This window comes from Lynx rufus, unplaced genomic scaffold (assembly GCF_022079265.1).
Source record: "Lynx rufus isolate CCGP_SWC_20201006 ecotype Redwood Valley unplaced genomic scaffold, mLynRuf1.p SCAF_1, whole genome shotgun sequence".
Classification (NCBI taxonomy): domain Eukaryota; kingdom Metazoa; phylum Chordata; class Mammalia; order Carnivora; family Felidae; genus Lynx; species Lynx rufus.
In genome coordinates, this window is record NW_025814823.1 from 121,285,942 (window position 1) to 121,299,927 (window position 13,986).

Below are 13,986 nucleotides of genomic sequence, written 5' to 3' on the forward strand. Positions count from 1 at the left end.
GCAAGTTACAAGTCTGGCAAACCTTGTCTAAGAACATGAAAGCTGAAGGGGAACCTAAAATATCTTCTGATACAACACTCTTAGAAGCAGAAACTGCGTCTGAAGAGAACAGACGCTTGACCAAGTGAAGGAACTAAAGGCAGAGACAGACAAGAGTCCAGGAGTCCCAGCTCCCTGGCCTGGGTGCTTTCAATTTCTCAACGAAATTTCCCCTTCTATTACCATGAGCACAGTCCTCGGAGGAGCCCTGAGAAAAGAGGGCCACTGAACACCGAGACTGGGGTGTAGTTAGAGCAGCACAAATAACTACAACACTTTAGAGGCCATCAGTGACTTTCCATGAATTATCTCACTTGAGTCCTCGCAACTAACCCTTTCACTTAGTACTATTATGTCCCCATTTCACAGATCACAAAACCAAGGCACAGAGAGGGTAAGCAATCTGCCCCAAGTCCCACAGCGACCTCCATTGTGATGATAGAGCCACAATGCTGGGAAACCTAGGGTGATGGCTTCCACGGTCCCCACTAGCTTTAAGGGGTCCATGAGGTACTAGAAAGATCCACAAGTCCTGTGCAGCCTCAAGCAGGCTCCAGAACTTGCGTTCCCTGCCACTCCGGGACAGGGTGTGAACGTGGCGCCGCGCACCACGAAGGGGAGCCCTCGAGGAAATCCACTCCCACCCCCGCCCTGCATATCCCGAAGCGAACCCCGCAGCTGGAGTGCAAGAAGGGGAGGGGTGGGGGGGGACTCCCGCGGGGGGTCGGGGCGGGGGCCCGGACAGGGCCGGGCGCCCCGAGCGCGGACGGCTGGGCCAGGGCTCCCGGGTGCCGCGCGTCCGGGCCGGAGTGGGCGGGTACCTTTCGGAGGAAGCTGGCGACCACCTGCTCGAAGGGGTACTTGTACACCTGGCGCACGTCCACCGTGACCCCCATCCCCGCGCGCCGGGCGCCGGGCTCACCCCGGGCCGCAGGCGTCCACACCCGCCCCGCCGAAGGGGCGAGGGTTTTTTTTTTTTCCTGCCTTTTCAAACTTTCGAAACTTTATTGTCCCCCCCGGAGAAACGGACAGGCGGTCGCGCCCCGCCCCCTTCCGCCCCGCGGTTTGTGGGCGGCGGGGGGAGGGGGGCGCAGTTGCGGCGGCTTGGGGCCCGCGCGCACCTGAAGCGGCCCGCCCTGCCTGCAGGGCCCGTGACCCCACCGCTCCGCGCCCCGCGGCCTGGCCCTGAGCTCTGGTGCCGTCCCGCCCCTGAGCCTCGCACTCAGCAGCCCTAAGAAAAGGATCATAAATACGGAAACAACCACCCGCCCTCTGAGATTGGCTTGTAATCTAACCCCCCTCCGTGTTGCTGAGTCTGGTGTGACAAAGGTCAGCGACTGCGTGACTCACACGATCCCGGCAGCCGCCTCAAAAGCTGTAAATTGGGTCTCAAATTCGGTAAAAATTGCCCGTATCCCCAGGGAGTGTTCGGGAAATAACGGTGGCTTGGCACGTCCGGCGCTGTAAGGAAATTCCTATGCTCCTTAAAGTTGAAACACCATGAAGCCTTTGTTGCTACAAAGACGCACGAAAAGAATATGACCGCTTTTCACTGACCTGTACAGATTTTGCAAGAACGAGCAAGTGAATCCACTTACTCAATCAGTTAGTCAACATATTCCTGGAAAGCTACTCCGCGCCAAGCACTGTGGCAGGCATGGTCCCTGCTGTCAGGTGGGATGAGTGAGCCCGGCTATGTAACACCCAATGAACAAAATAGGAAAACAGACAGGATAAGGGATTAAGGTTATGGGACTGGGGCCCGATGTTAGCTAGCATGAATGAGGAAGGTCTCTGAGGTGGTGACTCTGACATTTATAAATTCATAATCTCGCTGGCCACCGACACGCACAGTCATACTGGTGTTACAAATCTTACACTTGGGTAAATCCAGCTCTCCATTACTCACAGCTTCACTCCCACCCCTGCAAGAGACTGGAGGCAAATCTACACCCAATATAACAGGCCTCCTTTTAAGTTCATAACCACTAACCTCCAGGGGCCTTTTAATGGTGCTGGACAAAAAAACAAAAAACAAAAAACCTCCATTTCTCTAATCCACTAACTGTCCCACAGTCTTCTCACCTCAAACCCCCAACACTTCCCAACCTTATTCTCAGGCGACTACCTTGCTTCCTTTTTCACTTAGTAAATAGGAAACCTGCCTCTACCACATCTATCTACCCACCTGTCCAAATGCCCTGCCTTCTCTCCTACTTTTTGTTTTGTTTCGTTTTGTTTTAAGTAGGCTCCACTCCCAGCAAAAACACAGGGCTTGAACTCATGACCCTGAGATCAAGACCTGAGCTGACAAAAAAAAACAAAAAAAAAAAGACCTGAGCTGAGATCAGGAGTCCAACTCTTAACTGACTGGGCCCATCCAGGCACCTGTCTCTCCTATTCTTGTGTGTGAACTGCCAGCACTTAGTTTAGGGCCAGTTTCTCCACTTGACCACTGAATCCAGCAGTGGGCTAGCAAATGGTTAACCAACACCTCTCCTTTAAAAAACAAAAAAACAAAAAAAAAACCCACCAGGGACCCCTGGGTGGCTCAGTCGTCAGTCGTCTCAGGTCGTGATCTTGTTGTCTTGCCCTGCATTGGACTCTGTGCTGACACCTCAGAGCCTGGAGCCTGTTTTGGATTCTGTGACTCACTCACTCTCTCTGCCTCTCCCCCAATCACTCTTTCTCTCTCTCTCTCCCTCTCTCTCTCTCTCTTTCTCTCTCTCTTTCAAAAAATAAATAAACATTAAAAAACAACCCAGAGAAGGCCATGACTGCTAACAATTGCAGTTTCTGCTGTGTAAATACTCCCACCACGGCCAGCTTCAAACTAGCAATGTGATGTCACAAAACATGGGGTTAGGAAGACAAGTGCAGGAAGGCACTACTGTGTGGCATTTCCACAATCCACATGTAGTAGACATAACTGCAAGAACATAGTTAATGGAGCCAATGCAAACGTGATAAATAAGAACAAGCCTTGGAGGTATCACAATTCCAGATTTCGAGATCTACTACAAAGCTATAGTAATCAAAACAGCATGGTACATACACTGTTGGTGGGAATGGGAATGGGTGCAACTGCTGTGGAAAGCAGTGTGGAGGTTCCTCAAAAAATTAAAAATAGAAATACCATATTGGGGGGCCTGGGTGGCTCAGTCTGTTGAGCATCTGACTTCAGCTCAGGTCACGATCTCACAGTTTGTGAGTTGGAGCACCACAATGGGCTCTGTGCTGTCAGCTCAGAGCCTGGAGCCTGCTTTGAATTCTGTCTCCCTCTCTCTCTCTGCCCCTCCCCTTGCTCACCCTCTGTCTTTCTCTCTCTCTCAAATAAATAAACAAATAAACATACGTTAAAAAGAAATACCAAATGATCCAATAATTCCACTATTGGGTATTTACTCAAACAAAATGAAAACACTAACTCAGAAAGATATATGCACCCTATGTTTATTGCAGCATTATTTATAATGGCCAATATAAGGAGGCAACCTAAGCGTGCATCAATAGACAAATGGATAAGGAAGATGTGCTGTGTACACACACACACACACACACACACACACACACACACAGGGATATCATGCAGCCATAAAAAAAAAAATGAGATTGTGGCATTTGAGACAACATGGATGGACCTACAGAGTATTATGTTAAGTGAAATAAGTCAGACTGAGAAAGACAATTATATAATTTCACTCATTGTGGAATCTAAACAAAAATTAATAAACAAATTAAAAAAGCAGAATCAGACCTATAAATACAAAGAACCAATTGATGGTTGCCAGAGCAAAGGGGGGGCTGGTGGGGTGGGATGGGCAAAATGGGTGAAGGGGAATGGGAGATATAGACTTCCAGTTAAGGAATGAGTAAGTCACGGTAATAAAAGGTACAGCACAGGGAATATAGTCAATGATATTGTAACAATAATGTATGGTGGCAAATGATAGCTACACTTGTGATGAGCATAGCATAAGGTATAGAGAAGTTAAATCACTATGTTGTACACATGACACTAATGTAACACTGTGTCAACTATACTCAAAAAAATCCTTCTTTAAAGATCATGGTGAGGGGCCCCTAGGTGGTTCAGACAGTTAAGCAACCGACTTGATTTCAGCTCAAGTCATGATCCCAGGGTCATGGGATTGAGCCCCGTTGGGCTCCATGCTGGTTGTGTAGCCTGCTTAAGATCCTCTCTCTCCCTCTCTCTCTCTGGCCCCGCCCTCATGTTCTCTCTCTCTCTCTCTCTCTCTCTCTCTCTCTCAAAATAAATAAACATTTAAATAAATAAATAAATAAATAAATAAATAAATAAATAAAGTTAATGGTGACTGTAATGCAATTCGGAAGGGCTGGGTTTGGAATACCTATTACCTTTTTAAATATAGTTCATTTAATTGTAAATTTATATAATTTAATATTTAATAATATCTGTGCTTAAGATCCAGCTAGTAGGATTCAGAGCACAGTAGCCCAAAATACGGCAGTGTGGCATATTGAGTATCTTAAGCTGAAGGAGTTTGGGGAAATGGCAGGAGCAGGAAGTTCTCTGACATTCCTCTCGCCTTCTCTCCCGAAGCACATCATAAGATCCTCTTGTGAGAAATGTCCTTTGTATACCAGAAGGAAAGTAGCATCCTTCTCTCCAGGACGGGAGTGCTACCCAGAAGAATGCACACAAACAGGCCTTGCCAAGTTTCCCCACAGTGACTACACTTACTTTATACCCTTTGTCCTATGATATTTCTACAGTCCTGCTCCCCCTTCATCAAACCTTGTGCAAAACCCTCAGGTATAACCATTTCTACAGGTCTTCATTTCTGTATGAAGGTGTCCATGTCCCATAAAACTTACAGTAAATCAATGTGTATGCTTTTCTTCTGCTAATCTGTCTGTGTCAGGTTTTCAGACTCAGCCAGGGACCCTGAGAGGGTCAAGGAAAACTTGACCTACACAGCTGTACCGCATCACTAAAAAGTTCCCGCCCTCGGAACCCTCTTGCACTGTTGGTGGGAATGCAAATTGGTGCAGCCACTCTGGAAAGCAGTGTGGAGGTTCCTCAGAAAATTAAAAATAGACCTACCCTATGACCCAGCAATAGCACTGCTAGGAATTTACCCAAGGGATACAGGAGTACTGATGCATAGGGGCACTTGTACCCCAATGTTTATAGCAGCACTCTCAACAATAGCCAAATTATGGAAAGAGCCTAAATGTCCATCAACTGATGAATGGATAAAGAAATTGTGGTTTATATACACAATGGAGTACTACATGGCCATGAGAAAGAATGAAATATGGCCCTTTGTAGCAACGTGGATGGAAGTGGAGAGTGTGATGCTAAGTGAAATAAGCCATACAGAGAAAGACAGATACCACATGGTTTCACTCTTATGTGGATCTTGAGAAACTTAACAGAAACCCATGGGGGAGGGGAAGGAAAAAAAAAAAAAGAGGTTAGAGTGGGAGAGAGCCAAAGCATAAGAGACTCTTAAAAACTGAGAACAAACTGAGGGTTGATGGGGGGTGGGAGGGAGGGGAGGGTGGGTGATGGGTAGTGAGGAGGGCACCTTTTGGGATGAGCACTGGGTGTTGTATGGAAACCAATTTGACAATAAATTTCATATATTGAAAAAAAAAAAGTTCCCGCCCTCTTTCTTGTTCAAGGACATCTCTCTAGCCATACCCGCCACCCCCCCCCGCCTCTTTCTCACATCATCACTTTTGCCTCTACTGGATCATTCCAACCAGCACACATACATACATTGTGATTTCTTCCATTTTTAAAAAAATCCACTCTTAACCCCATACCATCCTCCTGATCTATCCCAATTCTCTGGTCTGTTTTTGCTCTTTAGAAGAGTTGCCTATAATCTCTTGAACCCATTCCAATCAATGTGGGACCTTTCCAATTCACTGAAACTACTGTTGGCAAGGTCACCAATGGCAAAATTGCTAAATTCACTAGTCAATTCTTAATCCCCCACCTTACTAAACCTCAGAGTAATGTCTCCTTGAATTACTTATCAGGTGTGGGGTGGAGGGTTAGATGTCAAAGCCCTTAAAAGTTGAATGTATGGCGGTACCTGGGTGGCTTCATCGGTTAAGCATCCGACTCTTGATTTCAGCTCAGGTTATGATCTCACAGTTCTCGAGACTGAGCCCCCGTGTCAGGCTCCATGCTGAGGGTGGAGCCTGCTTGGGATTCTCTCTTGCTCGCCCTCTGCCCCTCCCCCACTCATGCTCAAGTTTGTATGCGTGCTCTCTCAAGATAAATAATCTTTAAATATATATATATATATATTTTAATTTCTTTATTTAATGTTTATTTACTTTTGAAGGAGAGAGAGACAGAGTGTGAGTGGGGGAGGGGCAGAGAGAGAAGGAGACACAGAATCCGAAACAGGCTCCAGGCTCTGAGCCGCCAGCACAGAGCCTGACGTGGGGCTCGAACCCACAAACCGCGAGATCATGACCTGAGCCAAAGTTGGACGTTCAACCAACTGAGCCACCCAGGCACCCCAGAAAATATTAAAAAAAAAAACTATTGAATGTTATGTAGAAAGCAACGCTACTATATCACCAACACCTTCTTATAGAAAAAACAAATACCAGTCGCCCTGGGGGACTACCGAGGCCCACAATAGAGAGATAATTTGTGGAGTTTATGGTAACCCTTACCTGCCTCTACCGCCAGACTGGGTGTGAAACAGAAGCCTCCTGACAGGCTGGGCCACGCACCCATTCCAACTAGCCTCCGACTCCACTCTGACAGCTGCTTTCTTCCAGAAGGTATCCTTGGGCAGTTGCTTGCCAACTCCTGATTAGCTGATCACAAAAGGCCAAGCCTGTGTCCTGAAAGATTAAAGGACTGAGCACCTGTTGGCTTTAACTGGGCTGGTTGTCTGAGTGACTTGTGCAAGAACAAAGGCCACCTGCCCACTCCAAGGACATCAGGGTGTTCTGAACGTGGAAACGCAGGCCACGCTTGACAAGGGAGGCTACTGCCATGTAATCTCGTGCCTCAGAGTCCCAGCCAGTTTGCACAATGACAGCGTCACTTGCTATGTCCCCAAGGAAGAGAGAAGGAACTATAAAACGAATTCCCATTCCTTTGAAATTGGGTGGCTTTTACCTAGTCAGAGACTGGAGTTTGGAAATTTGCAAACCTCCCAAGTTCCTCCTTTGGTCTTTGAGATACCAAACTCACGTTTGTATCTTCAAGGCAAGGCACAGAGGTTTGAACCTGGTGGACACACACCACACTTTGAGGGAAGGGGTGGATGACTGGCTCTTTACAAATGACGTGAAGTTTTAAGTGGACAGACGCTTCAGCCCTGACCCTCTCTCCTCACCCTGTCCCCTCTTTGCTTTTCTCAGGAACTGTGTGTTATTCACTCTTCCCTATCTAGTGCTGAGGCGGAAAACCTCTGTCCTCCTCCTGTGTGCCTCCTTTATTCTCATACTACTACCACACTCACAACGCTACTGACATGTGGCATGTAGGGTTCCCCCACACCATGCAATTCTGTGACACCAGCTGGGGGTTTGTCCAACTGAACTCAATTCTGATACTATCTATCTGGAGACAGTGCCAGATCCCACAGGTTAAGGGCTCCATCCTACAAGACTGCCTGCCCCCCATTACCACTTCAGGTGCCAATAACAAGTTCAGGTTGTTACCTTTGCTTCTGACCGATGGGCTGTAAGTCACAGGTTCCCATGACCTCTTTGTCAGTTTGATGTACTCCTAGAACAGTTCACAGGAGTCAGGGAAACAGTTCACCAGCTGTTGACCAGTTTATTATAAGAGTATATGATAAAGGACACAGATGAGCACGCAGGTGGGAGAGATGCATAGGACAAGGTAGGTGGGAAGGAACACAGAGCTTGTAGATGTACCACCCTCCAGTACCTCCATGTGTTCGCCAACCCAGAAACTCTCCAAAACCCATACTTTTGGGAATTTTGTGGGGGCATCATGTAGGCATGACTGATCATTAACTCCTGATCCTCTCCCCTCTCTGGAGAACGGGGTATGGGGCTGGATATTCTGAGCTTCTAATCATGGCTTGGTCTTTCTGGTGACCAACCCCATCCAGGAGCACACCCAAGGTCACTTCACTAGAACAAAAGACACTCCTACCACCCAGAAAATTTCAAAAGGTTAGAAGCTTGGTGTCAGGAACCAGGGTCAAAAACCAAGTATTAGTTGGGGCACCTGGGTGGCTCAGTCAGTTAAGCGTCCAACTTCGGCTCAGGTCACGATCTCTCAGTTCATGAATTCAAGCCCTGCATCGAGCTCTGTGCTGACAGCACAGAGCCTGGAGCCTACTTTGATTCTGTGTGTGTGTCTCTCTCTGCCACTCCCCTGCTCATACTCTGTCTTTCTCTCTCTCAAAAATAAATAAACATGAAAAAAATTGTTATTAAAAAATATATAATATATAATAAAAAATGTTTTAAACAATTATTAGAACAAAAGATGCTCCTAGTACTTTTACCATCTAGGACATTACAAGGGATTTTAGGCACTCTGTGACAGGAAAAGAGTGGAGGGGAGAGCAAGGAGTGGGTGGAGGGGGAGGGGAAGCAGACACTAATATTTTCTATTATCTGACAAGTGCCTAGCAAAATATCTAGCACATAGTATATGTTCAATAAACTCATGAATACTTAACAGAGAATATGATCTTGAGCAAGTTCCTTCCTGTAGCTGCACCTCAACAAAGTGACCAAGAGGACCAAGATTATTTCTAAATTCCCTTTTACTTCCCTGAGATTTCATATGTGAACTAGAGACTCAGGACAGGCAACAGAATCAGTTACCAGAACCAGGGTACAAAGCGGGAATTTGCATGGAGAACAAGGCAAAAATCTCAGAACAAGTTCATCGTGTCAGGGTAAAGTAATCACTGGCATCACTGAGCCAGACTTCTCTTCCCTCACTTCAAGATGACTGTGATCAGACAGTTTCAAGAAGTTCAAGAACTTTAGGGGCACCTGGGTGGCTCAGTTGGTTGAGCATCCGACTCTTGTTTTCAGCTCAGGTCATGATGTCACCATTCATGGGTTTGAGCCCCAGGTCAGGCTCTTCACTGAGAGCACAGAGCCTGCTTATTATTCTCTCTCTCTCTCTCTCTCTCTCTCTCTCTCTCTCTGCCCCCCCACCTCAAAATAACTAAATAAAATAAACTTTAAAAAAAAGTTGATAAACTTTAATCAGACAGAGAGGAAATATTTCAGGGCAAGGAGCTACTAGGTCATCACAGCATCCTACATGTTACCGAACACTTAGAAGGTCTATCACATTCCAATGCGAGAGAGAGAAATATGTAAAATATCTAGTATTAAACAGGTAAATATGGGTACCAAAGAGAAAAAATAAGGTATAGAAGAAGGATGATAAGTGGAGGTGGGGCAGCGGGGTAGAACTCCCTGGCAAACTGACTTTTAAGTAGAAGAGTTGAAAGAAGAGAGGGAGCAAGTCATGCTCTTATTTGGGGGACAGTCATTCCAGGCAGCGGACTGGCCAGTTAACAGGCCCTGAGATAGCAGTCCTTCGCCTGGTGTGCTGGAGAACTGGGAAGAGGCCAGTGTGGCTGGAGCAGAGTCCTGAAAGATAGGGTCAGAAGAGCAACAAGGATCAGCAACAAGGTCACACAGAGTCTTGTAAGCCATTGTGAAGATGTTAGCTCTTTCTCTGCATGAGACATTGAGAACTTTGAACTGGGCAGTGACGTGAACAGAACTCTGTTTTCACAGAAGCATTCTGGCTAGTAATTATGAAGCAGTGACCTTGGGGAGGCAAGCGGGAGAAAGAAAGTTAGGAGGCCATCGTTGTAATGTGTACAAGCGGTGATGACTGATCATGGAGGTACTGAGGGAGTTTTCAGATTCTGGATCCTTTGTGAAGGTACAGATGCAAAGTGTGCCGAAAGACCAGAAGTGGGATGTGAGAGAGGGACCAAGGATGATGTGTCAGTGCTATACCGCACACCCCCATGGAGAAAGCCCGCCTGACTATAAAAGGAAATTAAGCCAGATGTATTCATTTCCCAGGACTGAAAACAAAGTACCATGAACTGGGAGGCTTACACAGAGGTGTACTGTCTCCCAGCTCTGGAGGCTGCAAGTCTGAAATCAAAGCGTTGGCAGAGTCAGTTCCTTCTGAGGGCTGAGGGAGACAATCTGTTTAAGCCTCTTGTCTGGCTCCTGAGAGCCCCCAGCATCCCTTTACGTGTGGACAGTGTGCTGCCTATGGCTTCACATCATCTGCACTCTATGCTTGTCTGTCCCTGTGTCCAGATTTCCATTTTTTATAAGGATACCAATCATTGGATTAAGACCCACCCTAATGACCTCATCTGTTAAGAGTTGAAATATGCTCCTCTCAAAATTGATATGTTAAGCCCTAGGCCCAGTAGCTCACAATGGGACTGTATTTGGAGATAAGGCCTTTAAATAGATAGTTAAGGTAAAATGAGGATATACAGGTGGGCCCTAATCCATTATGATGAGGGTCCTTATTAAAACAAGAGGAGATCAAGACATAGACCTGAACAGAGGGAAGACCATGTGAAGACAGAGGGAAAAGACACCCCCATCTGTCAGCCAAGGAGAGAGGCCTCAGAAGAAACACACTTCCCCGCTTTTTGTTAACATTGGGAGAACTAATATATATGATTTTGTATCCCTCTTTCATGTTCTCTAACAAATGGAGAACATTACCTTCAAAAATGTGATTTTAATGATATTAATCATATTATATGATTATATAATCACATATTATATGAATGAACCGTCATTTTAAATTATGTTTTTTATATTATTTTTTATAACTACTGATGTCACGAAAATCCTTCTATGTAAATTTGTATCAGCATGTTTTATTGCTTTTTAAAAATAGAGTCCTAGGAGGGTAGTTACTGGGTAAAAAGAGAGGACCATTTTGAAGGGCCATTTGAAGCCTGTCAACACCCTGATCCTAGACGATGAGCCATCAAAACATTTTGAAAATAAATTGTGGAAGTGTAAGTCACCCAGTCTGGGGTACTTTGTTATGGCAGCCCTACAGAACTAACATATTATCTCAGCTTGATCATCTGCTAAAATCCTCTTTCCAAATGAGGTCCTATTCACAGGTACTGGGAGTCATCTACTTGACCCCACATCACCAGGCACAAACAGGCTGAAATGAAAGATGAAGGCTAAGTCTGGGGGTGCCCGATCTCCAGTTCTGGCCTGAGCACCACCAGCTGCCCTGTTTCCTGAAGCTCCTTCTTGAATTTTCTCAGCTTCTCTAGGATCCTTCCGGTCAATCTCCTTTTGTGCTTACCTTCATGTGAGTTGAGGTTTCTGTCACTTTTAATGGAGACTCCTGACTAATCTGATGTGGAAGACAAATTTAGCCGTTATGAGTTCATATGCCAGAAGAAAAAAAGAAAAGAAAAACGAACCCTTTATTGTCAGGTTGTTTTCCATCTCCAAATCCACCCAGCTTCTGAGACTTTGAAAGGTGAGCTGCGTAACACATTTATATTTTCAATTCTCTGTTTTCATCCTTTTCATCTTGTTTAGAAATCCAATAAGAATTTTATTCATTTTGTTTGTTTGGCAAAATTGCATCCTTTAAGGCCAATTCACCTTACAATGTTAGTACAAAAGGGTAAATTTTCTTTGTCATAGCAGTAGCAATTAATGGCATTCATTTTAAAAGAGTCTATTTAAGATATTTCCTGTCTGGGAAGACTAGTTTTAAAAGACTGATCTCTTGCCAGACGAAAGACCAGAAATTACTGAAGGACAGTTCTGATCATAATACAGTTCTGAGAATAAAAATCATAAAACCAAAGGCACACAGAAAGAATGTCAGGTGAAGTATAACTTAGGCAGCTAAGTGGTAACACATGACACCTCAAGGTGAGTAAGTTTACCAAATCTTCTTCCTTCCCACAAATTTCTCAGAGGGAAGAAGAAGGTGTGCACCATAAGGTACACGAGGGTTGGAATGGGTAGAGGGTGTTAAAGAGAAAACCACAAGCCCAAAAATGGCATCATTTAGGCCAAGTAACCAAACTGGGGCTTAATACTTAACCCCATTGCCTTTCAACTTCCCTGGGAAATGTAAATTTTAACCGGTCAGTCAGGAATGTTCTGATTAGCACCAGGAATAAGCACTTGGGCCTTCTCCATTCCCCAAAGGAAGATGAGAGGATTTGCATAAGACCAGAGGCTGCTCTTCTCCTAAGGGAAAGTGACCACGACTAGTTAGGTGGTTAGTTAGTTTTGCTTTAACTTCCTGGTCCCACCCCCCCACCCTTCCATTTTATACAACTCCTCAGGACTCCCCTCTAACTTGCTAGATGAGATGCTGCTTGATTCACAACTTGCTGAATAAAGTGAATTAGATCTTCAGATTTACTTGGTTGAATTTTGTGTTTGAATGAGAGGAAGCTGGGAAAAGGTGTGGTGAAGAAAGCAGCCCTGAAGGGCCCCAGAGCAAAGGAAGAATGAGTTGGGGGATATATAACAAACTTAACACAGTGTCACTTTGCCTTGAGCTAGTTACTACATTATTTTTCTCAAAGTACTATCTGATGAGATCAGAAAGAAACGAGAATGTTCTCAGGCAATGCCGTACCGGCCAAGAATAGTGACAGCTATCAAATATGAAGTCCGTTCCCCAGTCCAAAGACACTGCTTCCCAAAGGACTTTATATATGCAATCTTGGAACAGTCTGAAGAAGTGGCATTGGTCTTAGATTGGGTTCCCTGGAAAGAGACTTTGAGGCAATAATTTACATACAAGAGGACTGGGGTTGCTTCTGAAGTGAAGAATGCAGGATTGGGCCAAGACATAGTGTGCTCCAAAATCTGGTTCCAACTGAGGCCTCAGTCAATAGTATAGAACCCCCTGGCGCTGGGCGGCCCCCACTGAGGTAAGGCTGCTGGGTGAGGCAGTTCCCTTGCAGTGGAGGACACTTTCCAGCAAGGAGCACAGCTTTGGGATGGGGTAGGAGGCAAAGACTCTGAAGAGAGGAACAGGGGGCAGCACTACCACCGCATGCATATCACTATTATCTACAGTTTACAGATGAATGAACTGAAACTTGGAGAGGTTAATTACTCATCCCAAGGAAGTGCTGCTCAAGTCTCCTCAAATTTTTAATCTGCAAAGTCGCTGAAGAAAACTAGACTAATGTGAAGTCAGAACACACAAGAGTGTGCACATTAAAGGCAGTGATGTTTCCAAAAAAAAAGAATAAGGCAACCAAAAGAGGCATTGGTGACTTATGAAAGCATGAGAAAATAAAATCCAAGAGGTAAACATAGATATTGAAGAACTCACTCCTTGAAACAGATGATTCATGTAAGAACTTTGAATAATTCTGTCCTTAATGGAAAAGAATATTCTTTTCTGAAAATAGTTACATCCAAGATTAACCCAAGTCATCAAGCAAGTGCCTCCCATCTTTGCTCACTGAGCAAGCTAATCTCTCCAATAAAAGTGTTTCTTACGTGGTATGGTAGGTGATGTCTCAGAGTAAATAAAGGGGTTCCTGATTTTCCTTTCGCTTCCAAATAGCTTAAAGGACAATTGTGGATGATATTATGCAGTGGTTGTGTATACCTGTTCACCCCAAGTCTACCCCTAAGAGATGAGATAAAACAGTTACTGATCATACAAGTTAAGAGTTAATTCCAGGGGTGCCTGGGTGGCTCAGTTGGTTGAGCATCCAACTTCGGCTCAGGTCATGAACCTGCAGTTTGTGAATTTGAGCCCCACATCTGGCTCTGTGCTGACAGCTCAGAGCCTGGAGCCTGCTTCAGATTCTGTGTCTCCCTCTCTCTCTCTGCCCCTCCTGTGCTCATGCTCTGTCTGTCTCTCTCTCTCAAAAATAAATAAACATCAAGAAAAAAAAAATTTTAGGTTAATTC

General features: G+C 45.2%; 1 protein-coding gene across 6 annotated transcripts in view; it reads right to left on the reverse strand.

Annotated features, from left to right (window-relative positions):
• PRELID2 (PRELI domain containing 2) overlaps positions 1–1,025 on the reverse strand; it is a 63,241-nt gene extending 62,216 nt beyond the window's left edge. For 3 of the 6 annotated variants that reach the window (XM_047086461.1, XM_047086474.1, XM_047086470.1), the window contains exon 1: positions 861–1,025. In XM_047086461.1, the coding sequence (XP_046942417.1) occupies positions 861–935 (75 nt within the window). In that variant the 5' untranslated portion in view covers positions 936–1,025. The remainder of the gene's footprint in view (positions 1–860) is intronic. The other 3 variants (XM_047086493.1, XM_047086482.1, XM_047086491.1) reach the window with 2 other exon arrangements.
• Positions 1,026–13,986: the final 12,961 nt, after the last annotated feature.